Below are 27749 nucleotides of genomic sequence, written 5' to 3'. Positions count from 1 at the left end.
CCCCTTTGTAGTGAAAGCCTGTGACATGTTATCTCACTTAAGTAACCAGTGCCAGATATGCAACTTCTGTTATCAAGTTACCGTCTCCCAGAAATGCATTTTTGGCTCTCTCAGCTGGTCTAAAGACCTATTTTAGACTATGATGGTGGCAGCTAATTTTTCTAGTAAGGAATATAAGATAAATGTAAACCTCTATATAAGTGTTGTATATTCTAACACACACATCGAGGGGAAGTGAGGGGGAGAGGTTTCTACAGCTAAACATGATCTCAAAAAATTCTTCCATATGTGGAAAAGACTGCAAAGTTAACATATAAATATAGATATATATAAATATACACACTGAGCAGTATGTATACATTTATATCACATTCATTAAACCTCAAAACATAAAATAAATTCATTTCTGTAAGCAAAGGAGAGGTATAACTTTTCAATATACAAAATTCATCTCCTTGAGGTATCATAGACAGCAAAACCTATGCTCTACTTGTTACTTTCAATACAGCTTCGGTTTATCAGGCCCTGTAGTCAAATTACAAATTAAATATAATTAAAAGGTATATGAAAAGTCATCTGGTTACAGTATAATTAAAATTAAGAGGTAGGAATAACAAAAACACTAATAATTATTACATATTGATATTGATTTTTAATTAAATAAAATGAGAAAATTTAAGCAGGTTTATAACTGCAAGATGGTAGTATACCAAAATCTAGAACTAGAGAAACCTTACAAGAGAAATTCCAGCTCAGAGCGGATTCTCACATTTCAAGCCTTGTTTTGTTCCATCACAGCTACTGTGTGATCTATAAAGAAATGCAGGTATGCAAGCATTCTCCTTATCCTCAAAATCTGGGCTGGAAGTTTCTGTGGAAGACCACTCTAGTTTTCCTTTTAGGTTGGACTAGATAGAAATAGTTAGATAGACATCAGAGGCAGGAAAAATTGTCTGCATCTACTGAAATAAGCATATGATAAGATTTACTGGCTTCTGGAAAATGCTAGGCAGAAATTAGATCCTCATTAGAAGAGAAGCATTTGCCATTTAGTAGCATGTTTATAATAAGCAATATAACTGTTATAACTGCATACAATTTAATAGGAAAATTGAGTATTTAATGGTGACCATTATATAAATAGCATTTTATTGTGTTTAATTCAACAAGTCTGAACAACCCATGACATGATCACAAGTTCTGTGTTCCAGAGGGACAATATGCATAGCAAAGATGAAAAATTAGAGGAAATACTTTAAAATATGAAAGTATTTATGTGACTAATTTGCATTGCACTCCTTAGATCTCAAAGCAGTAATTAATTCAGCACAATGCCAGTTATTTACAGTGGATATGCCTAGGATTGTTTATTCTGTATGTACCAACAAGAAAACCTTGCCCTGCCCAAATTCCTAAATTAAATAAATCCATATGACTCTAATGAGCTTAGTGCAGGCTCAGCACTGTGTTAATGCAATTGCGTGCTTCCTTGCAGCCTGAGGTACCAGCAGAACAAGTTCACATACATTTAGTGAACAGACAAGAACAAGCTCACACCTGCCCAAATACAACATGTAAGCATACAGGATAAAGAAACATACAGAATGTTAAACAAAATCTGGGGTCAGAGATGGAGCCAATAATTCCAATTTAGTGAATTAAACACCCATATCATGTGATGTTTAATGCAATAAAATATCTATAAAGTATATAAATATATATATATTTTTCCTACTTTCCTCAACAACTGAAAGACAAATTTTTAATGTAGCAGAAAACTCCCCAGACTTGGTACTTCAGGTTTCCAGACATTACAGTTCTGCTGAGATTGAGTGTCCTATTCACAGGCTAATGAAATCTGAAAATTTCAGTTTTCAAATAGCCATGGGTATTTGAGTGAGCTGAAATAATCTGTTTTGTTTTCTGTTTATTCTCCTTCTAAAATTGTGTTGTTTGTTTTTTAAAGACAAATCCCAGTTTCAACATTCTTGAGGCCTATTCAGGAGTTTCAGGTTGGCAGCTTTCCAGTATTGCCACAGAATATAAGGCATTATGCTAATGGCCAGAACTGCCAAAATACACAAAGTAACATGTACTACTTTTCCTTTAAAATTATACATGGATCTACATGGTAATTTGCAGATCAGGATCCAGACACCAAAATAATAATTGTTTGACTATATTATGGCTCTGATTTCAAAGTGATACCGCTCTAACAAAATGCCATCTGAACTGTTTGGTGTTTTCCACATTTTCTTCCAGCAGCTCCAAGAATATTTAGTAGTTCCAGCTGATATCTTGTTGTCAGAATCAGTCACTACTTCACAAATCTATAACTTTTCAAGAACCTATAGTCTTCTTCAAGAAGTTACTTTTGGTGGCATACTACTATTTTACATCATTACACTGTTAATTTTCATGCATTACTGCATTAAAATTCTTTTCTCAAATTAATGAAACTACCATCATATTTAAAAACCTAACTGGATTCAATACTAAGATGTCAGCTAGATGGTTCTATAGAAGTAAGTTGACTTTCTTTCTGGAGAAAGGCATTAATGGAAACTTCATGGATACACTCTGACTCATAACTATCCTAAAGAGAAGGACTTTTCGTTTTGTACTTCTTTGTGAGATTTCAGAGTAATGAAAATCATGATGATGAATTGGAGATAACCTAATTCTAAAACACTACTGCCTTGTAGAAGGGCCATCAAAAATGCTTTAGATATGACCACAATCTCTATGTAGCCAGATAGGATAAAAGATGTAAAAGAACATGCTATATGCTTGCACAACCATATGATATTCCATCCCCAGTTATACCTTTTGAGAGCAGCACCAACTTTCTGGAAAGGAGCCAACTCCTTATGGTACACCCTATTATATTCATCTTTTCTCCAAATCCATGTCTTTTTTATGAGAATATCATCTCTCATCATAAAACAAAATTAAAATGTACTTGTAGCCTTAGTGACCATGGAACAAAACATACAATTTTGATTCAATTACAGTTTGGGAATTCAGGAAACATTATGAAATGAGAAACATTTTTCATTTTACGCATCTCAAAATCTCCAGATCTATGAGCAGTAAGAAGATTTGACAGCTCTTATTGTCATCAGGATTGGCAATAAAGTCTCCAATTATGAAATTTTTTTGAATCTCATATCTTTAGTCTTCCACTGTGTAGGTGCTGTATCAAATTCTCCCATTTTTTAAGGAGGCTAGAAAGAAAGACAAGGAGAATGTAAGACCAGTGAGACCTATCTCTGTGCCTAGAAGGCCTTCTACAAAGGAGTGACAGCATCAGTGGACAAAGGAAGAGCAAGTGATGACATCTATCTAGATTTCTGCAAGGCCTTTGACATAGTCCCATATTACATCTTAATCTCTAAATTGGAGAGAGATGGATTTGAAGGGTTGAGTATTCAGTGCTTGGGTAACTGGTTAAACAGTCACAGCCAGAGGGTTGTGGTCAATGGGTCTATGTCCACAGGGAGGCCAGTCACAAGTCATGTCCCCCAGGGGTCCAATTTGGGACAAGTTGTCTTTAATATCTTTATCAATGACCAATGATCAATCAAGTGCAACCTGAGTAGATTTGCAGACAACACTGGACTGGTGTTACAGTGGTGCAGTTGATATGATAGAAGGCACGCCATCCAAAGTGACCTGGACAAGCTCAAAAAGTGAGCCCACATGAACATACTGAGATTCAGCAAGGCTGAGTGCAAAGTGTATCATCTCAGTCAGGCAATACTAGATAGATATAGGTAAAGATGGGAGAACTCACTGAGAGCAATCCAGAAAAGGACTTGAGAATTCTGGTGGATGAAAAGCTGGACATGAGGCAGCAGTGTGTGCGTGCAGCCTAGAAAGCCAACAGCTTCCTGAACTGCATCAAAAGAGAGGTGGCCAGCAGGGCGAGGGAGGGCATTGTCCCCTTCCACTCCGCTCTTACAAGGCCCCATCTGGAATACTGCATCCAGGTCTGGGGCTCCCAGCACAAGAAAGATGTGGAACTGTTGGAGCAGGTCCTATTTGCAGCCGTGAAGATGATCAGTGGGCAGAAAAATCTCTTCTATGAAGACAGACAGAGGGTGCTTGGCTTGTTCAGCCTGGAGAAGAGAAAGCTCTGGGGAGACCTCATTGCTGCATTTCAGTACTTAAAGGGAGTTTATAAATAAGATGGAGATTGACTTTTTTTTTTGTGTGTGTGTGGCCCAATAGTGACAGCAGAAGAGTTAAAACAAAAAGAGGTAACATTTATGTTAGATGTTAGAAAGAAATCTTCAGAAGTTTGTGAGGCACTGGAACAAGTTTCCCGAGAGAAGTTGCTGATGTCTCATCCCTGGAGGTATTCACATTCAGGCTAGATGGGGAACTTGGCACCTGATCTGGTGGATGTATATAACTGAACTACATCCTTGCCACACAAATGTTTTTTTTTTAAGTAGAGGTGCCAGCTGTGATTAAAATAATCAAGCATATTTTATACTATGTAGTCCACAAGCAATAACTTGAACCTAGGGCCACATCGGAAAGTTCTCATGAATCTGAAAAAGTGATAGCAAAAAAATACAACTTTTTCATATGGAGACCATTCTGGACTTAGAGGTCTGTCATACATGCCAGTAAGAAATGTTTCTGAGATAGCATGAAATGTAAAACTTGCAGGTAAATTAATAATAAGTGAATATGGGTGCAAAAGCTTTCCAACTTACATTTTTCCCTTCATAGCAATTGTTACTGAGTAAAAATTATAATGAAAACATGACCACTGAAGGAAAATATCAATACCTGAACCAAATAGCACCACATTAAAAGTAGGATGCCTGTGTATTTTTCTTCCAAGAAACAAGTAGTACATCAAGATCTTTAAAACAGGTATAGATTCACAGTGCTTTACACCTCTAAGAGTGAAATATCTTACTCATTTTAACAAGTACTAAAATGAATATGCAAATATTTTTACATGCATATATGCTAACATGCGAGTATTTTCTTACTTAAATGTAGCAACACAAATTAGAAATTCCAATATAATCCATAAATATGAAAATTGTTTCAAAATTATCTCTTACTCTCTGAGATTCCTGAAGAAACTTTCAAAATCCTTCCCAACATCCACAAAAATGGCCTCTGTGTTACAATATTCACCACTTCCTTTTTTTTGTTTGTTTATTTATAAAATAAAAAATGTTTTCTTATTATAGTGCATAGTACACTATTGAATGGAAAACAGAAGTTTGCAGGGCACATGGCACTCAAAGTGATGGACAAAAAAAGGTGCTGTTTGGAAGGCTAAATAATACAATTCCAGAAAAAATTAAAATCCACGATTTAAAAATGTAAGCTAAAGAAATGACTTGAATTCAATCATACGTATTGACTTTGCTGCTTCCCAAAAGTTTATTTCAGAAAGGACTTTGCTGTGGAACTGCTATTTATTTACTTTACAATTAAACATTAGCTAGGTTAATCCACTGCTCAGAGTCTGGAAATTTAGGGATGGCAGTACCTCAGAAGAAAACCTCATCCAACCAGTGTACAAATATAAGATGAAATAAATCAACTATCATGTGCAACAGATACTTGTGTAACCTGTTCTTAAAAATCTGCAAGAAAGGACTTTCTGCTACATCTGTAGTAAAGAACGATCATGTTTCTTTTGACTTACAGATTTGCTACACTTACACCTAAAAAAAAATCTGGTTTGGTTTGTTTGCAGTTCTTTTCTTTCTTTTTTTATTGATTCTTTATTTATTTATGTTTGTTTGTTTTTAATAAATAACCTAGTTACTCCTGGTATACTTTGCCACTCCTACTCTTTCTCCAATGGGCACTGGAACACAATTGATCATCGTCCTCTTTACAACAACATTTTATATATTAGAAGACTTATGACTTGCTCTTAGTACTTTCTAGACTAAACAAATCCAGTTCTTTAAGCTTTCCTCATAGGTCATGTTTTCTAAAACTCCTATCATTCTTACTGCTCTCCTTTTGTCCGTTTCCAATTTGTCTATCTTTCTTAAAGCATGGTGTTCAAAACTGTATACAGCTTTTCAGATGAAGTCTCACCAGTGCTCGAGAGAGCAGAATAATTACTTCCTGCTTCTCCTCCAGCATTACCCAGAATTAGATGTAACTTCACTACAGACCACCATTCCATCATTGCTTCATACTGTTTGAAATACAGATTCCTTTTTTTTTTCCATTATATGGCCTCAGTACAGGTGAAGTCTCCCTTCTAAATGAATTTTTTTTTACTGAATTTCAAATTATTTATTTCAGACTTAAGACAGAAATTACCAATCAGGTGATGATTAGGAAAGCCTACAGAGCAAAGCAAATAAATAATGCACTGGGATAAATAAATAACAAAGAAATTTCATTACTTTCAATACTTTATAATGACAACATGTTATTAAATCTATTAACTATCCTACCATAGGTAATAACTGTAATAATACTAAAGTGTTGTTTTCCATATATAAATATGAAAGTTAAGCAGATGCGTTATTTTTGGTGGATCTGGTCTTAAAGCTTTCCAGAAAGAAGAGCTCTGCTATTTACTGTTTTAAAAATATCAAAACAACAAAATTTTTGGTCAAAGCAGCTCCTTCACTCAGATGTCTCAAACAAAAAGTACTGAGCCTGCACATTAGACACTTAGCAAATTTCTTCCTATCAAAGGAACTGCAGCATTATCTGAAGAACAACACTGAACTATTATAAAGGACAGTGCAGTAATCCTAATCAACCACTAAATATTGTTACCTCTTAATTCCAAACAAATATTGTATAAATATTATCATTTTAAAACTATGATAATGAATTTATTTTAATAATTGTGCTTTACTTTTCCCTTAACATTCAAATTATTAACATTACAAAATATCAACAAAATCAAATGAGTTATGTATTTCCAAAATAAATGTTCTGATTTACAAAATTTGTGTTTATTTATAAATAAATATTGAAATTCACAAAATCAAGCCAGTGTTGGACTTAGGAATATTATTTTTTCTATATGTAAAAATTTCAAAGCTAGCATGTTCAATTAATAAATCTTTTGAGACCATCTTATTAGGACAGTCTTGAAACAGAGGACTTGAAGACTAATAGTAAAAGAGTGATTCGTGAGCAGTTTTTCAATACAACATTCTGGAATTCTGTTTATTGTGCCTAGTGAAAAATGTGTCTCTTCCCTTTAATCTATACCTGTTATTTTATAGCTTTATTGTTTAAATAATGAAAAAATATTTTCATGAACAGCTTAGAACTAGTGGTTTACAAGATACCAAATGGAAATACTGTATAAGTTTTAAAGTACTAATTATTTCTCCATTTACTTTAAATAAGCTCCCAAAAACTCCAAAAATTGCATATTTTTGAAATCAATTTAAGTAGGCCTTTGTAATTAACAAGTTCAATTCTGAAATGCTGAAAAAGTATCTGTGAAATGTTTTTAAAAGGATAGAGAAATATAAGATCCCAGACATAACACTGAGATTCTTTTGAGTTGGAAACAAATGCCACACCTACTAGTTTCTGTTCAAAGAACACATCACTAATATTGCTTGTTTTATTTGTGGAATATTTGTTTCACCTTGAGATATCAAAACTGCAAAATTACAGAAGTGAAGCATAGAAAAGAAGGGACTGACCTGATCTGGAGAGGGTCTGTGGTTGGAGTGTTGTGGCCTCCCAGGAGATCGGTGATGGTGATGGTGGTGATGATGGTGGTAGTGGTGATGGTCATCATCATAGTTATCTGCCATTAGTTTCATTCTATTTTGTGTCTGTTTAAGAGGGACAATGAAAAAATTTAATACATGCTGGAACTTATTAATTAGCAGTGTTTGGCAAGATCCTAGCTCTTTGTTCACTCTTTTTTTTTGGTGGTAGCTGCAAGGATCTAACAATAGAAGTCAGGATTGCTGGCTCAGAAACAAAAGGAAACAAATAGAGAAAGATAACAAAGCATGTGAATATAACTGTCTCAGTTTTCACTTACACAGAATAACACAAAGAAATCAGAAAAGGACATGATTCAGGATGTTATGTTCAACAGGTGTCAATGAAGACACTGAAGTTTTCTAAATTTACTATTTTAGAAGAGTTGCCTATTTTCCAGTTTATTACTATGTTTCAATAATTCTCTACATGGAAACCACTTGAGTGAGTCGTGCACAAACAATACACTGGAAATAGACAGTTTTCTATTGACATTAAATTTAGGAGTATGAAGTCAATTGCAAAAATTCACAGTTCCACTTGTGCCCCACGGTGGCAGGACACATACAGAGGGACACTGAAAAGCACATTACCCCAAGATTTTGCTCAAACTGATCATTCCCAAATTGAACAGGTGATTTTAAACACCACTCATTAATTTGTGTATATTCCTAGGCTAACAGGCCTAATTGGATTCCAACTGGTAATGTCCATGAGATAACTAGCAGCTTATATCCAATATTTTGTAACTAGTCTTCAAGAATTCAGGTAAATACATTCTCCTACGAGAACAATCCTATACCAAAATTTCTGCTAGGAAAACTTCACTGGTAAATATACTTTAATAGAAAATGTAAAAACTGAGATTTCAATTAAGTTCCTTGAATTCAATTAGTTTTGCTGAAGTAGAAAAGAGATTTTGAAAAACAAACAAACAAAACAAACAAACAAAAGAGAAAAATAAAAAAGCAAGAAGAGAAAACCAAATATTCTTACTACAACATATTTGCACTACAAAAAAAATGTAATGAGAAGAAAACCATGAGCCACTGGGATCACACAAAATCCTAAAATGTCCTCTTTGCAACTAATTTTGTTTTGAAATATTGTAATGCTTCTCATTACATGCACATGATGACCATTGGGGAACAGTAATAAACAGATTTCGGGAGGGCAGTAGCAGTCAGTTCATGTTATTGCAGACACAATAACAAGCCAGAGGAACACTGACAGTTTGGATATGGGTATGTTTGAACCAGTGTTCATTGCTTTCTAACCATCACTGCAGCTCCTTTGCTGCGGGCATCTTCCCTGCCTCTTACAATATAGATTTCATCCATAAGTCAAGAGGTAGATTCCTTTGAACAGGAATTGCACAGACTCTGTGGGGTATCATTTCACACTTTTAAACACTATTTTCTGCACAGCTGGGATAATTCCATTTTTTTCATCCTAATTAAGAAGACAAAAGCATTGACCTGTAGAATTTTAGTCGTGAATTTGCTGATTTTGCCACAAGGCCAACTCAACCTGAAACACCATTAATTTGTTTGACTTAATATTTAAAGAGGAAGTCCTTTTGAACAATAGTGGAAAAGACAGAGAATTAATAAATAATAACCCACTTATTGTAAACACTGTAATATTCTGCCTCTTTGGGGAAGCTCCTGAGATTTTATCAGTTTACTTTCTTATCAATGAACAGCCCTAAATTTCCTACCTTTCAACTGTATCCCATAAAAGAATGCAAAAGTTAAACAAGATGATATATGCAATCCTAAAAGTGTCCCTTGTAATGAGGTGTTGGGGATTAGATGTGTCATGGGATAAGAACTGTAAATGAATGATGTCATCTTTCTAATTTGGTGCTGAAATATAAATAAACCACTTCTAATGTTTCCTCCTTTTGGATGCCAGATTGCAGTAAAGCATCCACAAAGAAAGCGTTAATGCTGCAGCAGGCTTCCTTTAGTTGTTCTGCTCTGAAGGCAAAATGCTTACCAAATACAAAATGAAAAAATGAAAAATGAAAAGTTGATTTTGCTTTCAACTCATACACTCATATACTGTGCATACATTTACATGACTTTTTATTGTTAATTGTTTCTTAAAATGATGCTAAATCTATGTTTTTCTTCATAGCTTTTTCTTTCTATTTGTTAGTACTTCACAATGGTAACTGGTATGACTTTCAGATTCTGTTTCTTTTTACTTTGGCTGCAGACAAAGAGTACTTCAAAAGTAAACTGTGTTTTCCAGATATGCTACCTATTACTTAAACAGCAAAAAATATGATATGATTTCAAGCTTTTCCAACTGGGATTTCTAGGGATGATGAGGAGGATTTCTGGGAAGGAACAAAACTGAAGGCATCCAGAAAATTAAGAGTAACAATAAAATCCCTTTCATGTCCTTCTAAGTAAAACTCTGTGCCATTACTTCCATCTGCTTCCCTTGCTAATTCTTTTAATGGTTAGTAGGCGATGAAATGTCAGGTATATTTTTATTTGAGGAAGAAATTAATTAACTACACTGGAACTCATTCAGGACCGCAGGGCTTCACACCCCTACGCATACATATAAGCACAAACACCAGCACATAGAAAGGGGGTTTTATTCACTATGTGTTTTAGGACATTGGCTCATCAGACAGACAGTAACTGCTCCTGATCACAGTCCTATATCAACATATTAGATCATCACTGCAGTGCTGACTGATGGGGAAATGTACCACCTGCTTACTTGATAATGCTGTGATTTCCTGCATCATCTTCAGCATACTTGAAAATTTCAAGTTCAAAGATAAAGCAGATTTTTTCTTACATTACTTTTGAAACAGATTCCTTAATATGACTTTTCAGGGTTGTTTGGAAACTCAGACTTGGAATTTGCAATTCATAAAAACTGTACACACATTCAAGCTGTGTCAAATCTCATCTGCACCATTTGTTATTCTACACGAATTATACCACAACGTGTTGTGTACTTTCCATACGTATCACTGCAAATTATGTCATATTCTGTGAATTAAGAAATCATTCTTTCTTACATTCTTATTTACAAATCCTTTGATACAGAGCATGACTAAAATTTCCTGAAACCCCTTCGTCAATTACTTTATCAAACAGAATATTGGAGAATATTTATTTGCAAAATTTTGGCTATCTCCCAATAGTTTCATTATTTGTTTTCATTTTTGATAATCATTGACCCTTCTTTCCATAGTAAATATTTTCTAATCTAATTGCTCTGAGTGTATCACAAATGGCCAAATCAACATAAGTTCATGCCTATCAGTTTCCTACAGTGGAGCTCATTCTTCTCAGAACTTCACTGCACACCACATCTTCTCTTGTGCTCATTACAATTTTTCCTCTAAAAGACAGCAAATTTGTTTTGCAATCTGTATTGGAGATATGGGCTGCTTTCAATACAAACAAAGAATTAAGTTTAAGTCAGCAGCATGAATAGAAATGACCTCTTGGAATTCAAGGGCTTTTTTTTTGTTTTTTTTTAATTGAATGTCTTCCTCAACAATCTCAGTGATCACGCTGTAATCACAATTCAGAGATACACATTTAGTTTGTTCTATTGTCCAGCATATTAACATATTGCTTTAGGTTTCTAAATATTATGTTTTTATGTGTGCTTATGTATACACACACATTTTTATAAACTAATTTATGTACGTATGAATTATTTCTTTACCAGTGAAATATAGCAAAGACTTCAGACCCACAACTGCTTAGGCGATTTCACAATTTTAGTTCTTTCCTAGATACTAAAACCAGTTTCTCTTGAGGTTGAAAGAATGATGAGTAGTAGCATAGGTTGGATTTTCTGAAATTAGAAGCACTGTGATACACAAACTTGCAGAGAAATACTGAACAGGTGACCATCTGATTTCAGATAGACTGGCTCTCAGCAGTTTCAAGCATTTTCTTGAGACTGAGGTTTCCAAACCTCTCCCTTATTTCATTTCATTTTACACTGCTGAAGGATGTGCACTGCATTCTAACACAGATGTTGACAATAAAATCCTAAATTCTGTCTTTGATGCGAATCTGAACTAATTTAACATAAATTAGTATGCCAGGTTTGATCTGTGAACTCTAGCAGTTTAGAATGCATTTCCTGTATGGAACACATCTAAGAAATAATAATAAAAACACATATACAAAAATAATTAAAAGGCAAGGAACATAATTATTTTTTCCCCTGCCATTTTCAGCATGTGTCAGTTTGGTTTTGGAACATTACCTGAAGTTAATGATAAACTAAAATAGATAAGCTACAACTTTTAATTTCCTGTTTTGACCATTTATCACATGCTGAAAAGGCACATCTCTAACAGCAGAATTATCATTAGCTTTTTTTTTTTGAAAATGCCAGGTGAACATCAGGCCCACACCCGAGAAGGAACCAGTTTTAATTAGGATTTATATAAGGAATGAAAATAAAAGTAAACTTGTAAAATGCAGCAATATAAACTGCATCTCCTACAGGCAATGTATACCCTTATTAGAGTTAGCCTGAATAATGTCTTCAGGGTTTTGTTTTTTTTAATTTGTTTTGTTTTGTGTGGGTTGTTGGTTTTGTTTGTTTGTTTGCTTGCTTTAAATTTATTTCTATGTTCAATAAATGCTGCATATATTTTGGAAAAAAAAAAAAAAAAAAAAGGAATGATAGAGGAATTAGAAGGAGCTTAAATGTAGGTGCACAGGTATATTAACCTGTGGGGCTCAAAACAGTTGTCATTGATCATTCAGTATCACTATTTGCTAAGCTGTCAAGGTCATGAATGGTATGTGTAATTGAATTTCTAACCCTCTTACCAAGAAATTTATGATCAAGCTCTGTACAAAAACTGACAGATATTTCTTGTCCTTCTAAAATTCTGTAGAGTTTAAGTAAGGATCTACAGAAGTAAAATGAAAGACTTTGATTGACTGGCAACAGACTCAATAGCTTAACAACAATCTGTAACTGTAAAAATATAATATTAAAACCATCTTTTAAAAAAATATTTTAGCAAGGTGGCAATAGGCAACTATGCTTTGATGTGTCATCTGGATAAAGTTAACAATGAAACTCTCGCGAATGAGGTTCAAATGAGGAAAAATAGTAATATTTGTTGCTCTGGGATATAGTTGTAATGCCATTCAATAGCTTTCACTTTTCTTTGGATTTTCTACTCAATCTCCCTTCACTAAATGGAATTTGAAACATTTCTCGAATATTCATTTTCAATACAGAAATTTTTTCCCCATGTAATACAAGAAGGGGACATATATAAGGTCTACAAATTATCCTGGGAAGATCCTACTATGTAATTATTAAAGCATGAAATTAAAAACAAGATAATTGAGTTCAAGCATTGATTCTGCAATGGCCTTTGCCATCTTCAACATTCTGAAACCTCTGTTTCCTGTAATGTCACTATTTGAAAATTATACTTCCACAAAGCATTCTGACATGTACATTTTTACATGTTTCATTCTATTTTTGCTGATAAACAATTTAATTTGAGCTTTTCCCCTTAATACAACTTCAGAAAACACCAATATATTTTTCTATTTTATTTTTGGAAATCCGAAATGTAAGAATCAAAAAACCAGTACATATAAGACTAAATATTTCACCTAGTTTATCCAGAACTTATATAAACCCAGTGGAATTAACTTGGATTACAGGAAAGCATGACCAAATGCAATTGTTCTTTCAGTCTGAATCCAGTGCTTCAGGCCTGAAATCTATTAGCTGAGGGTTAACAAAATGTTCGCTAAATTAGTCACTTATGTAATTGCTGTCCACATAAAATTATTTTTTATGACAGAATAGTATTTTTGCACATTCTTCATTAAAATAATCAAAAATATTCCAAATTTGGACTGATACAGTTGTGTAATAGAGGAAGTATTGTTGAAAAGAAGCTACAGAGGGATTTTCAGAAACAACTGCTGAGTTTCTAAGTAATCATCATTAGAACTTCTGAAAACAATCAAGTTACACTGTCTACACTGAAGAACAATTAAACCGTCAGGAATTACAACGAAAATTAAAATTTGATGCCATTTAAAGCCTGTATTTCTACAGCCCGATTAAGTCAACTTTTTTTTTAATTACTATTACTGTACTCTTCAGAAAGTTTCCACTTAAGTCATCTCTTCAGTCTCATCAAGCGTTTTTCAAAGATCAAAAATAACAATTTCCTGCTTATGAGATTTCATAGTAAGTTAAACTGCAAATCTGCCCACTATGTTTCCTACAGAGGACTTATGTGTTCCACAAATTAAAAGATCTGCTAATTGGCTATTGCTTTCAGGGACATTTTGCCAATATAGAGCCCCATGTAAGAAGTGGACTTCCATTTATATGAATATTCCAGGGCTTGTTGCTACATTACACTAATTTCAGAACATTTCTAACATCACAATGCTAGCAACATAATGTTAATTATACATAAAATAAGTTATACTTCTTCAATTGTCTTCAATTGTTACAAATATCTGATAGTATTAAATTCAAGATTGTTTTTGGTTTTCTTTTTTTGCTTATGCCGTGAGTTCTTATACACTAAGAAAATGCCAACAGAAAAAATGTAAGTTACAAAGAATATGTTTGCAAGCACACATCAGCAACAAAAGGATAATGAAGAACATTACAGTGTTGTAACTCAGAATTCCAGATGCTAGAAAACTACCATAATCATAACCGTACTGGTATTAGAATGCATCACTATGGGGTGGAGCTATGCTTTACGGAGAGTTTTAATTAGGCATTGTCTTTTATAACATCTCTGTAATATCCTTACACCCTTATTCTTAATTATATTTGTCCTTTTTTTTTTTTTTTTTTTTTTTTTTCTCTATTTTCTACTTTGTATTTTGCTATTTTCTTCTCCTCTTAATTTTTTTCCCTCTTAAAATTTCAAATGGTATTTATTTTCCTGTTATATTGTGTGACTTGTGGAAAGCATTAGAGACAGGATGCATGCAGGTTAAAAGTGCGTGTTATGGTTTACTGGAGAAAAATGTGGCCACTTCTTAAGATTTTTTCTATTTTTTTTGTCCTCATTCATGATATGACTGTTGCATATGAAGTTAGGAACACACTAATGTTCTTATGGTAGGAAAGCACTTCTTGTTTTTTTAAACTTTCTTCTATCTACATCTAGTTATGTATTAAATCTAAGTCGTGTGATGTTTAATGTGAAAATCTTACAGTTCTCATCATCTGTGAAGTATGTGTAGCCAGAACACTTGTTCTTCAGACCTTGTCTGCACTCTCTAATTTCACAGTACAAAAAAAATTTTCCAAGCTTTCAGGAAATCCAGCCTTCCTGCCAGATGAAACACAACAACAAAAGCTGGCCAAATTAGATGCTCTGACTCTTGTGCAGCAATGTTATCAGAGAAATTTAAAAATATACTGTATCTGAAATAAAGAAAAAAAAAAATACTGGGAACTGGAGAAAAGGTTAAAAAAAAATAAAAAAACCAACTCTAAAAAAAAATTAGGTTTTACAAAAAGCGATGCCAGGGAAGGTTGGAAGATTAACAATTTTAATTATTTTTCTGATGGTATCACACTGTGAAGTAAAGTAATGTGATACATAAAGGATACTAGATAAAGTATTAGACTAAATGAAGCCTGAGTAGCATAAAAGAAATGAATAGTCATGAAAAGACAAAAAGCTAAAAATCCCATCTATTTATCTGCCTAGAAGTAACTAAGATGCGAACTCTCTGTTTACAATTAAGAAAAAATAATAGATGTAAAGCAGTTTTCAATATATATCTTGACAAAGCCTGGATCTGATAATTTAGTGTTTACTGTGAGCATAAAAGCTCCACATATATTTCAAATTTATTATTAATTACAGTACTATTTAAATGATATTAACAGCCATTAGACCTGATGCTTTGCAAGATTACAGGATTTAAGTGACTTATGCTGTAAGAAGTCAGGGCTCATAGTAAGCCTCTCTTTTCATGAGCTGAAGGATAATAGCCTTCTCACAAACACCAGCTGGGATATCAGATGCTTGGCAGCATGAGAAGAGGCAGCAGTTTCAAGTGCCAAGCAGACATTTATCTGGAGTACTAAGAGTAAATTTCTACTTTCCTTGCACTTGTGATTGAAGTTGTGCTGATTTGAACACGGTCCCTCTGCCTTCTCTGTTGTGGTCCCTGCATTTAGAGTTAATGTATTTGAAGCCTTTTTAAGTTCTGTGAATTAAAAGTATGGCTTGAAGCACAGGAAATATCTTGTAATAATACAGCATACGAAGTAATGTATAGGCTAAAGTCATGCTAAAAGTATTTGTCTGAGTTCTACTACTAAACCTAGTAATTACACAGAAGTATGTAAGAACGCAGACACAAAGAAGTGGGTTAAAAAGCATAATTAAAGCTCTGCAACAGCAGCTGCCTGAGGACATCTCAGGCCAGGTCCCACTAAAAGCAGACAAACAGCACGAGAAGATAGAGTTCTTGGTGGCTTGTTGCTTGTTTTGTTTTTACTTCAGGCTTTTTTTCATTTATTTGTGTATTAAAACAGGAAACGATTGTAAAGACACTTCCCCATAATTTTTAAGCACCAGAACTTTAGAAACTTTAGTAACAAACTTTAGTATCAAAGAAACTTTAGTATCAAAGCTGAACTTTTGAAACTGCAATTACATGGTTTGTAATACTGATACCTAAATGTCAGAAAAGTTCATTTCATTGTAATTTTTGCAATTCTACAGAATCACAGAGTCATAGGGGTTGGAAGGGACCTCCAGGGATCATCTAATCTAACGCCCTGCTAAAGCAGGTTCTCTACAGCAGGTTGCACAGGAAAACATCCAGGCACAAGTTCTTGGATATGTCGAGAGAAGGGAACTCCACAGCCTCCCTGGGCAAATCCAGCTCTCCCCTTTCTAAGTTTGTATCTTATACAAAAATCTAGCCTACACTGAAATCACTACATTTCTTCTAGTGGTACACAATAAAAATAGATAAAATAAAAATTCTAATACAGTGATGGTATGTAGGAATATGAACCAATTTATCTAAAAGGGAAAATATAACTTGCAATTTCCTAAGTGCTTGATGTCACTACCACAATATCACATTAGCTCTATTCCTAATGTTCTTAACCAGAACAATATATGTATGTTCTTAACCAGAACAATATACGTAATACAACATGCTGGCTTCAATTCCATTTCCCTCCTTTGCTCTTGAAAGCTTTCTTTGAAATATTTTTAAGTTAATTAGTCAGAAATACTCCGATGCATTGCATACAGAAGGAATTTGTTGAGAAACTGTGGTTATACAGATTTTTTAAATTCCTTGTTTGTTTCTCACCGTTTTTGTTTCATTAGCAATATGTTCATGTGATGAAATATAGTCATGAACTAATAGACTGGAGAACTCTGCCAAACACCAACTTTGCCTCTGGCCAGAGTATTCTGTACACCTGCAGTCCTGCAAATGCTGGACTGGTTTCTAGTTTCATGTTTTGGGAAGAAAAATAAAATGCTTTCAAGGAGTTAGAAGACCTTGCATTTTGGCAAACTCCACTTACATTTTTGGCTCTATATCCCAAAAGTGAAAAGAGGCAACTGGGAAATTTCCTTACAGTATCCAAGTTCAGAATGAATCAATAACACAGCAGTGCATTATGCTCCTACAAAAATCTCTTGAGATGTTCTAAAAATGGGCTTTAAGCTAATTGTTTCATGAGGGATTGCATCACTATACACATTTCTCTAAAAATAGCTGTCTCAATATTCTCCAAAGGAATCTTGGCCAGGGTGATTATAAACACTGTGTAATCACTCAGCCAAGCCCATGTGGTGATCTTGTTTAATACTGTATTACTGAGAGATCTTTTAAACCTACCAAAAAGTTCTGTGGCTCTCCAAATACAGCACTTGGTATATGAATCAAAACAATTCCAGCGACTCTGTTTTGCTGGGGATGCATACTATACTTCTATATATTTAAAACACTAAGCAATAGATGCTTTACTGAAAGATTGCAGCTGCTAAATTGTACTTAAATCATTGCAATTAAATGTGCACATTTTATGCAAAGTTGTTTGCATCACAGAGATCAGTATCACTAGCAGCAATTTAGGTGGACAACTGCAATACAAAAAAGTTTCTGAGGTTATCAAAACGTATTCTGATGAAACCTGTAAAAAGAAGTCACAATCAATGCATTTCTTTCAGCCTAGAAATGACAAATCATTCTTCAACTCATGCAGCCACAACCTATGACAAGCCTGCTCAATTTATCAGCACAATAATATTTTGGTCTTTCATGTGTGTATGCCTGTAGTTTCATATTTAAAGTAAATAACACATATTCTCATTCTCCTACGGAGGCAACATACTTCATTTTTAAGATTATGCTTTTCATTTTTCAGTGAGAAGAGTTACAAATTACATCAAAATCCTTATCATTTACACTCTGCTTGAACTGCTAAAAGGCCAGAAAATCAGAACAGAAGAAGTGCTGCAGTTGGTCATTCACTGAGGTTCTAGCTCTTTGATAAAAGTGCTTCAGAAACAGATTAGGAAATGGCATCTCTCAGAGAAACTGAGAAGTACAGTGGAGATATCATGCAATATGAAATCTGTCATTTTTTCCCACAGAACAATCATAACAAGGACAAGTAGCACTTAAAAGCCTTGCTCTTGGATGCACATGTGAAACCTGTGGGGCTTAACAGTGCTTCTCTCTAAAGGGATTAAGGAAGCATGAATGATCTCTACAACTCCTACTATCAGATAATTCTGAAGTGTAATAAAGTGGTGACCCAGTTAAACTACATTCCTATTCCTAGTGTCTCTTTCCTTTTTTTTTTTTTTTTTTCAGTGTCTGAGATAAAAGAGATTATTTTGGCATTAATTTAATCTAGTTAAATAGCATTAGTGAAGATCTTTATCACTATAAATAATGGAGGTATTTGAAGTATTTGATTGCAGTTCTAGCTGAAGTTATCACACACACAATGTCTCTCTGGCAATCCTTTTCTGCTGTTGCCATACTCTGGCAGAACAAAGTTCTGAAAGTTTTGAGTGTATCTCAATAATATCTTAATGGTTTAAACAAACAAACAAACAAACAAACAAAAAACCTCATTTGAGCATTTTAAGAATAATCATGATTTCCAGATAACCTTGCAGAAAGCCTGGCGCCTTCTGAAAAATAAACACATAACAATAATTCAACAACAGATAAGAAAAAACGAAACAGCAAAAAGGTTAGAATGTGTCAACAGAGGGGATAGATCTTGAGCAACACAGAAACATTCACATTTCACATCTCCTACTTATCACAATTGCTGTCACATATCAGACCTGGTTTGAGAACTTTCAATACAGTGTCAGAAGAAAACAGTACAAATGAAAATAATGGCACTTCTCTGTTGTCATAAAAGTATGAAAATGAATTTCTCCCCACCTGCTGCTTTAACTGATGTACTAATCTGTCCTTCTCTCTTTTAAGAGCCATTACTTCCTCTTGTGTCTTCTTTTTCTTTGAAGCTGACAGTTCAAGCAAGGCAATGTTTGCATCCTTTTCACTAATTGCAGCAAGCAATGCTTCCTGTCTGATAAAATAAAATAACAATTGTTACATTCTCCATAAAACAGAATAAAAATGCTACATGAAATGCTCCTTTTAACCACAAGAAAATAGTCAAATAATTTCTGAAAACTCCTTGTAGAATTAATAATGTTAAGTACAATCAAATAATAAAATAAATTATCAGCAAAAATAAATTATCTTTATTCATTTTTTCATAATTTAAATACTTCTTAACACATTTATCTCAGTGGGTTTCTATTTATTCTGACATGACATCTAATAATAATTATTTCAATTGCTTTGATCTAAAAAAATCTTCGGGATTTGCTTTGTTTTAAATTTACTTACCTGAATTCGATAATATTCTAGATAAATCTGTTGTGAACTATTCCAATTGGAACGATTGAATCATAATAGCAAAGTGATACAAAATTTAAGTTGTCTTGTTTATTTGGGAGCCTGTAAGCCTCAGTAGAAAAATCTCTGAACATCTTCCACACATTTTCACAGATGTTTTCCTATGAATTTATTACTATTACAGCACTCAGAGACATACAGAATTACATAGAAGCCAGGAAGGTCACACTGTAGCTTGTGAAGACACATGAGAAAAGTAAGTTCTACAACATCATTTGGAAGCACAGATCTTATTATTTCTTATGCTCTGAAATGCTCATGTTGGTAATATCATAATCTGTCCCTTGTTTTCTTAAATAAATGAAATATTCACTTTCTGCAGTGCATTCGATGACAGACTATGACTTATCAGCTAAGAAAGAGAACATAATACTTGATAAGTTTTGGAATATGTTATGGCCTATGCCTTTTTTGAGAACTACATAAGATCAATCATTACAAAATAAACATGGTTAAATGAGCCATAAATTAACCTTAGGTTCCAACTGCTAATAAATGTAAGAATATGGCTCATGAACTTCATATATCCAAGGTGAGCTAAAAGTTTGGAATTCTTGCAATCGTTCTGCTTGCCAGTAACAATGTCAAGAAAGCTATTTCACTTTTATTTCAAAATTCCTAATGTATTAATGTAAATATTTAAAGGACAATATTTCTGATGGAGTCAAAGGAAAACAATGCATTTATTTTACTTTCAAAGTTAGGAGATGTGGATCAATTCTAGATAAACAGTTGCATTTTATTCATACTCTTAAATAGTGTCATTTATTATTCTGTCTTCTTTACTCTAATCATGGTTAAAGGATGTTTAAAAGAGGATGCCATAAGTCTTCAGCAGTCTTAATTTAAATAAAAAGATCTCATTTTGAATAGCAGATATTAAGAAAAAAAATACATTAAGGAGTCACGTATCTGTAGGGTTAGATGTAGGTATTTTACTTTCTATAGATCTCAAAATAATGCATAAAGGATGCTGTACAGTAATTCATACCAGACTGTCAACATTTTTCATGTTTTGTGCTCAAATAACTTGTCAATTCAATAAAGCTTTCATTAAAATCTTAACTTCTTAATGCACTGAAATAAAAGAAAGCAGATCCACTACTCTATTAAATCATTTTTCTCAGACTGCAGAAAGTAGGGAATATATGCAACATAGAAAATCTAAATACAGCCTCTTCTTAGTATCTGTCTTAAATGGAAAGAAAAATGTAACACAAATTCAACTTTTTTTCTTTCTGCTCTTTTATATACAAGTCTCTGTTTTTCTGTTTTAGAAATGTGCCCAGCCTCCCCAAGCAGGTTCTTTTGGGAGTGCTGGGGGTGATAACTGAACATTTCTGACAGAAAGGGTTGGCAACAGGAATGCTGTGACTTTAAAGCCAAAGAAACAGCAGATTGCTTTATTGCATAAAATACTCTTCTAAATTAAATAAGGTTAGGTTAGTTCTTCTACTTTTATCTGACAGCAGTGTTTATTAAAATCATGAATAACAATGACTCAGCTTTTAGGTTTGTTCTCTTTGTTTTCAGGGTACATAAAACAAAGATTTTCTCCGTCTGAAATTAAAATAAGCAGGATATGGTCCTAATCTTTCATTCATGGTAATCATTGCTGTAAAGTAGGCACCCTCTGCTAAATAGCAAAATATAAATTGGTTTATTCCAAATTAATTATAATTAGTTATAATTAACAGTTTTAAGATACACCTGATTAATATCTGAAGATGTATACTGACATCACCATCACAAATCAAACTCATTCAGGATGCAAATAAGTAAACAACTCAGAAATTCAATGTTTTTCATTTATGCTTAGGTTAATTCCATGCATTAATTCTCATAGGCATATTTCATGCTAAATTCTTCCCACCAAAATGGTTTCTAGGGATATATAATGTTATTTGATTCTCTAACACAAATTTTAGTCCAGCTGTCAAAAGTCATACACAGAATAAAATTTCTAAAAAAGCTTGAATTTAAATGGAAGCGTACTGAATTTTCACCTCTTCCAAGTTTATAGTACTTAAAAACTGACTTTGAAAACAAAAATCTGACAGTGAGAAAGACAGTGAGGAATACCGACATCAGGTACCATTTCAATATTTGATAATAGGATTCCATCTTTTTTGTATTGACAGTCAAAATAGCCATATGGTCCTTGTAGTCATGACAGTGTATCTGTGCAACACTATGCAAAGCCTTCTGAAACACCAGTCCCATTTTAAAGTAGCAGACGGGGGGGAAAACTCTCATGGGGGAGAAGAGCAGGCAATTCACTTTGAAAATTCTGCAACCCTCAAGGACACAAGATTTTGGAAACTATAAATGTCCTCTTTTTCAGCTGAAGGTACAGAGGGGTTATGAAAGCCAATCTGAAGATATTATAATATTTTTGTAAGACAGTATTTTATTGAAACCTAACAATTTTTTTTTACTCAACTGCCATGTGGTTGACACAACAATTCCTTCAGTACACAGCTATTGGTAAAGTATTGCATAGTCACAACAAACAATTCCAATAAATACTAAACACTTCCAGAAAATGATGGTTTACAATCACGTGAAATATCTGCTGCCATATGGCTCTACTGTAATGCACTACCAAGACAGCCAAAGACCAGAATCCAACCCCCAGCACATACAGTTGAATCAGCAACCAATATTTCATGCTATTGGTCATTTTGTTTTTTAATCTTTATAACAAATGTAAGTGAAGTTACGAGGTCTTAAATCTAAAAATGTTTAGTGAAAACTGTATAAGAACACAAGGATGGGGATTTGTAATGAAGTCCTTCAACTGCAATATGGAATGATGAATACATCCATATAGATGGGCAGGTGAATGCAAACACACAGTCTATGATTTTGAAGCCTCCTGAATGCAAGTCAGCTTCAGTTCAGAAGCTGTAAAGCCTCATTTACCTAAGACACACAGCATTTTAGCTTGGGCATAGTGCCACATAGCAGGCTAGTAGTTTCCAGACTGGCTCACATACAGTATGTTCAGATCACAGGCAGAGGGAGCTTGCATCTATCTGCACCTGCCTGCACAGACATTCTCCTGGAGCATGTTGGCACATTATCTGTGTTTATAAACATGGATAATTTGAACAGTAATAATCTCAAATATATAAACCAGAGGCATTTTACCAGGCATCTGGGTTAACAAGAGTTCAGCAAAGTAGTACTGAAATGTTATGCTCTACCAATATATAGGCTACAAGGTTGTCTACAACCTCAGTAATTAACTTTAATACAGAAGGAAAACCCAATGCTTTGCATTATTAACATGCAAAATAGAGGTACAGGTTCTGACAGAGCATCTAAAAAAACCGAGGCAGCCTCTTTTACTTGTGTATGGCCTAGAATACCGCCAAAGTTATAGTTCCTCTAAGGAAGATATAGGTTGAAAAAATACAGTGCCTCACTGGAATGGACAAAGTAAATCAAGAGGCGCAAGAATTTATGCAGTAGCCTGTGTGGACAGACCTGAAGCTCTACGTTGTCATATATCTTTTATTAGATACCACACACAGGTCTATCCATGCCTGTGAAAGCTACCTATTCTTATCCTTGAAATTCCCTACGGAAAAATCAAATCTGAGGAACAGAAGAAATTTACTTTAGCTACCCAGTGATTCTGCTAAAAATCAATATTACTGTTTTTGCAAGAAACGTGATTACCTGACCTCTAGGAGCAAGGCTAAGATGCCAGCAAAACAGCAGGTAAAAACAACATTCTCAATAACAATCATGAAGTAAGTTTCACTCAGACATGCAAGCAGGTGGCAAGGTCTTCACCTAAATCTCTCAGGTGAGTCATACACATCCATTTTACTTCTAGAAATTGAAAATCAGCATTCATTTCTGTGCCAGGAGTTTTGAAAATCAGGAGCTGAACTGGCACCAAAAACAACACACAGTCTCTTACACTCTCCAGCTAGCATGTTTAAGAGTGTAAGCATAATTTATAATTCCTAATTATCTAGAGTGTCAGAAAAATAAAATGACTATCCCAATATGGTACTATAGAGATGTTATCAGTATTTCCAGCCAAAATGTCTCCTTATTGTTTAATAAATTATGGTAATAAAATACATTTTAGAATAATTTATTAAAGCACAGAATTAAATGACATTCTTTAACAGTAATATTTATAAAGAGTAATCCTTTTTGCTATTCACAGTTTTTCATCTCCCTTCTGGCAAACTAATCTGTTATACAAATACCAGGGTAGTACTTCTAATACCAAGAAAAATCACTCCAATTGAACATGGTAAAATTAGGTAAACTCTCAGTTTTATAAAATACATGTTAAATCAAACAGCATTTGCTCCACACTGATAAGTAATCCTTACATTTTCTTTTGACTTACATAAAACAGTTACCAGTATTCCTCATCTAAATATGCTCCACTATAAATGGGTGTTCACAACAGGAAAGAAAGAGGCGGTTCTTCCTTAGAAAAGCTGAACTCTAGGAATGAAACTTCTCAGCTGGCAAAGCCAGATTGTATTCTACTTCACAGCAAACACAAGTTAGTCTTCTTCACAAAATGTGAATATAGCAGTCTCTTGATGGTCACATTTGCAGCAGTGAGACCTGGGCTTTATGTACTAAAGATTCCAGTGAGAAGTACCAAGAAAGTTGCACAAATATATTAATATATGTCATGCCGCTTTGTACTAAAACATAAAAGTGAAGAGGAAATAGCCAATAGCTCAAGCAAGCAGGAATACAGCCCATACTATCTGAAATCCCACTCTATTTTTTTCATTAACTACATGGATGATGGACTAGAAAATTTTCCTTTTGAATTTCACAGAGATTTGAGACTGGGAGGACCTTGAAGTGCCAAGAAGACAAGAATTAAAAGGTCATGACAAAACAAAGAAGCAGTATGTAAAACTAAGGAGTAACTCCTTATTAATGATCTGTTGTGAAAAAGGCAAACATCATACTGGAAAGTATAAACAGAAACAGACTGCAAGACAGAAGTGAGTCTTTTGATCTGTGTGACTTTAGGAGAATCTCAGCTGAAATATTGAATCTGGATAACATTCAAGAAAAAGGTGAAGACTGTTCAGGGAACAGCAACAAAAACACTCAGAAACAATTGACAAGAAAACATTGACAGAAATAAAATAAATTGTCTATGAGCTATAACACGATAAAGAGAACACAAAATGCTACGTCAGGGTGAAATAGAACATTTTTTCCATGTCCACACCATGTAGAATGAGAGCCAACATCTAATGACAATGACAGGTAACTATTAATACTATTAAGCAATGGAAGAAACTGATGGGGAAGTGTGAGCAAAAGTTTGTTAGAAACAATTCAGGTATTGTTGATCTTGCCCCAGAACATTATCTTACCAGTAACCTGATTATTCAACAGTTCAATGGTTTAAGTGGATTTATGCTGTGCCTCATTTAAGACACTATTCCTTTTAGTTAATGTCCATGTTTTATCTGCTTACACCATGTACCTGCAAGCTTTCCTATGACTAGAAAGACAGACCTTTTACATTTAAATTTCTACATCCATTTTAAGAACACTACAAAACTTCAAAATGATCAAGTTTTTGTGAAAAATACCAGTTACAAATAAAAATAACTTCATACTGCATCCTCATGCCATTCCTCAGTGAAAGCGTACAAAACTGCCTTTTCTTGGAGGATTTACCACCTGTTTATCTGATACAAGACAAAACTTTTCAATAAAATAAAAACAAACCATATAAAACATTTTGTAAAGTGACTGCTAGGCATGTGAAAGTTTAATTTGAATTAACATATACAGAGCTGAAGGAAGCAGATGATAACAAAGCAGCTCAATTATAAATGTAACCAAACACCTGAAAACTGCAATCTCATAGATCTCTAGCAATACAGAGTATGCAGTTGTGAAAGCATCTGTCTAGGAGTGAAAAAAATATGAAAAGGAAGCCTCAGCATGCTATAAGGGAAGATAAGATAATGTAAGAAGAAATAAATCCATGAAAGACTCCGTTGAGCGCCAAACTGAAAAAGTATATTGTATACAGTATTTTATCAAAGTGCAGCCTAAACAAATGTCAAATGGAACAATTTCTTTAACAAATATGGGCAACAATTGAGAAAAAAAATAAGGTTGTTCACTAGCATATATTTAGTCAAGATTAACTATGGATAAAAGAATGTACTAAGAACAGATTTAATAACCCTAAACTGCCATTCAGCTTGTAGGAGGTATTCAAGATATAGCCAATAAAACACAAAAAAATGGTTCTAGCCACCCACAAAAAAATTCTCAGTAGTATAAAACACTGAAGGATGGTCACTAAGATAAATGCTTTCTTTTGAGAGCTGCCTTGCAGTTAACCTTCTTAAAGGGTCTCCCAGAAACCTCTAATCATAATACATTGCATTGCCACTTATCACAGTCAATTTAGAAGTGAATTCTGTAAACACTCCTACTTTACTCCCCACCTCTGTTAGTCTAAGAATAATATTCTAAGCTTTAATAAAGGAACTCATGACAACTTGTTTGGAGGTGGAGTAGTTCTTAGGAACTGTCCAATAGTAATCTAACTGAATTCCTGCATTTATAGGAACAAGATCTTCTAACAAGAACTTTTACTGCCTTTTCTACTTAAATCGTTCTTCAAAAATACAGAGATGCAACTGAAAAAGTCACCATTAAAGTTACCTCAAGTCAGAATTGTTTGAACTAATGATACACAGTAGAGTACTCAGGCAGCTTCTCACAGGCTAATCATATTGAAGTAGAAAAAAAACAGCTCAATCAACTTTTTCCCTTTAATTATTGTTTTCTTTCCCTCATGACCCCCAGTATTCAACCTTAGGTTCAGTAGGAGGTGACTAGAGATAGATAGTGATGAGAGATCCTGTTTGAAACAGCTTCTCTCTGTCACTCCTAAAGCAAATAAATGGTCTGTTAAAACATGCTGTTAATCCATTATGGATGTGGATGCAACTTAGAAAATAAACTTCAGAACATTATTAGTATTTTGAAGCTTTTTCTTTAGAAACAAAACATACTGGCCACAAGCAAGACATTTAAAATCTACATATTTAATAACAGAATTGTATGAAACATTTAAACTCAGTCACTACAGACCGTAGGTAATTTTCCTGAAATCATATCTCATATCATATCATAACATATCATAAAATGTCATGGCCAAATACATTTTGGAAAAGGCATAATTCATAGTTAAGTTCTTTGGGATAAACAGCTTTTGCGCTCTTTTCAAAGAACAAATCCTTTTGAAATATTTCCAGTAGGAAAACTACCACGAAACTGTCCTTCAGATTGTCCCAGTACCCTTGTGGCAAGTAGAGGGGACAGATACCCCACAGCTCAATCACAGCAAGCAGCAGAGGACTGCTCCATTAACTATGGGATAGAAACAGATGGGTTCTACTCTTAACACTCCTAGTTTCCCAGTCCAACCCACCAAACACTTTTCTTCATATTATCTGACTATCAAACCTTGAATTTGCCATCTCATCATCTCCTTCTCTTGGAGGCATCTGTGAGGTGTAAGACACTGGACAGTTTCTGTCTCTAATCCTTGCAGCCCTTAGCTGCATAACTTCATTGGGCAATAATCAAGAAGAACAAGCATGAAGGAGTTCTCCTTCATACGAAATCTCAGAGCAAGTGAAAATAAGGAAAATAACAGACTTGATTCCAAATAATCACAAATAAATTTACTGAAAATGCAACATTCTTATTCATTTTCCCCTTTTTCTCTCTAGTTTTCCTCCTCCATGTTTCATTATTCCCATTAGTACTCCCATCACTACATCCCCCAGTAATCGTAACAGCTTTGTCTTCTGATTGAAAATTTAAAATTCTTTCTCTTCTGCTTATCACTAACTGCTAATGTGTGTATATACCTTTTCTATTAAGCAAACAAAAAATCATCTGCAAAGGTGTATGTTTAGAATGACTTTAAAGGCAAAGAAGGAACTTGGTATCCAT

General features: G+C 34.0%; 1 protein-coding gene across 1 annotated transcript in view; it reads right to left on the bottom strand.

Annotated features, from left to right (window-relative positions):
• Nucleotides 1-27749, bottom strand: part of LOC122185056 (ERC protein 2-like) — a 170061-nt gene that overhangs the window by 56739 nt on the left and 85573 nt on the right. The window contains exons 4-5 of the mRNA XM_042880534.1: nucleotides 19209-19356; nucleotides 7677-7811 (exon numbers count right to left, since the gene is read on the bottom strand). Of these exons, the coding sequence (XP_042736468.1) occupies nucleotides 7677-7811; nucleotides 19209-19356 (283 nt within the window). The remainder of the gene's footprint in view (nucleotides 1-7676; nucleotides 7812-19208; nucleotides 19357-27749) is intronic.

This window comes from Lagopus leucura, unplaced genomic scaffold (assembly GCF_019238085.1).
Source record: "Lagopus leucura isolate 7727_CA_CO unplaced genomic scaffold, USGS_WTPT01 Super-Scaffold_100026, whole genome shotgun sequence".
Classification (NCBI taxonomy): Eukaryota; Metazoa; Chordata; class Aves; order Galliformes; family Phasianidae; genus Lagopus; species Lagopus leucura.
This window is presented reverse-complemented; position numbering and strand designations above follow the sequence as displayed.